The sequence below is a fragment of the Agrilus planipennis genome, unplaced genomic scaffold (assembly GCF_000699045.2).
Source record: "Agrilus planipennis isolate EAB-ADULT unplaced genomic scaffold, Apla_2.0 scaffold167, whole genome shotgun sequence".
Lineage (NCBI taxonomy): Eukaryota > Metazoa > Arthropoda > Insecta > Coleoptera > Buprestidae > Agrilus > Agrilus planipennis.
This window is the reverse complement of record NW_020439043.1, coordinates 32,369-33,634: the sequence shown is the minus strand read 5'-3', so window position 1 is coordinate 33,634 and position 1,266 is coordinate 32,369. Positions and strand designations below refer to the sequence as shown.

The following is a 1,266-nucleotide window of genomic DNA, read 5'->3' as shown; positions in this document are numbered from 1 at the left end:
TGCTGTCCGTTCCGGCCACTTCAGCATTTACAGAAAGAGTATTCTCTGTTATGAACGCAAAGTGGCGGGACGACAGGAATAAAGCTTCATTAAAACTAATTAAAAATGAACTTTTAGTTTACTTAAATCTTTGTTTGCTATGTTTAGAGGTTATTAATGTATTTAAGAGCGACAGCAATTTGTTACTGGCTGCTAGGTAAAACAAAAAATTAAATACTTTATTTTTATGCCGAGTACACTTTTTTTAACCTTTTAGTCGAGAAATACTTTATGTAAAGCCGGAAAAGGTGGCAACCCTAAATGACTTTGATATTTCATTTTTCCCCTGTAATTATTTCGTCTCACATGCGCGCTCCACGTGAAAGAAATGAAAGTAAATGAATGATTTTCCGCCCCTCACTATATCTTATTTCACCTGCTCCAGTCAATTCCTTGTTTTGAAATATCGAATTACCAGATATACTATACTTTTTAAGGGTTTAGAAACGATTGTTTATATCTCATAAACAAATATTAAATGTTAAAAAACAGTCACATATGGATATTTCCAAAACGTGTATTTTATTTAGATTCATTGTATTTAAAACATTTTTCTTCTGGAACGTCTTTTTATTATAAGTAAATGCATAAAATATTATTATCAAACTTGCAAATTACCTACCTTAGAATATTTTTGTGTATTCTCTTACATTGTTTTGTTTTGTGTAGGAGCCTGGGGAAAGAGGGAACCAGCTTGGACTAATTTGAAAGGCATCTGGGGAAAAAGAAGCGGCTCTCTACAGTAATTAATGTCTTAAGGGTGTCAGGTATTACTGTTACTGTAACAATCCAATAATCAACTTGTTTGTCAGTACTTATTACGAAATATTTCTGCGCTATTTGTGTCAATAAACAATTCCAGTATATGTCAATTTACGGACTAGTACCTGAAATCCTTTCAATTTTCATGAATAAAATTAACAACTGATTTTTTGGTTTAACTGTGTTTCAATGTTTTATCGAATTATTCTTATCTATTGTTTATTAAACATTAAAGTAAGTCAATAAATAATGTTAACAAAATGAATAATCTGCATTTTATTTTTTTTAATTTATACAAATGAAAATAACATACATACGTAATAAGTATTTTAACCTATTATTTACACAATATTGACTAAATACATTAAAACAAATTACTTCCCATTAAATTTAAATGTTGTTCCATAAACATAAATCAATGTCATTGTAGATTTTTTGAATTTTTTATTTATTTTCTGTGTACTA

At 28.9% G+C, this 1,266-nt stretch overlaps 1 protein-coding gene across 1 annotated transcript in view; it reads left to right on the top strand.

The window, feature by feature from the left end:
• Window positions 1-1,066, top strand: part of LOC108736817 (allatostatins MIP) — a 7,274-nt gene extending 6,208 nt beyond the window's left edge. The window contains exon 3 of the mRNA XM_018469401.1: window positions 709-1,066. Within this exon, the coding sequence (XP_018324903.1) occupies window positions 709-785 (77 nt within the window). The 3' untranslated portion in view covers window positions 786-1,066. The remainder of the gene's footprint in view (window positions 1-708) is intronic.
• The last annotated feature ends 200 nt before the right edge of the window (window positions 1,067-1,266 follow it).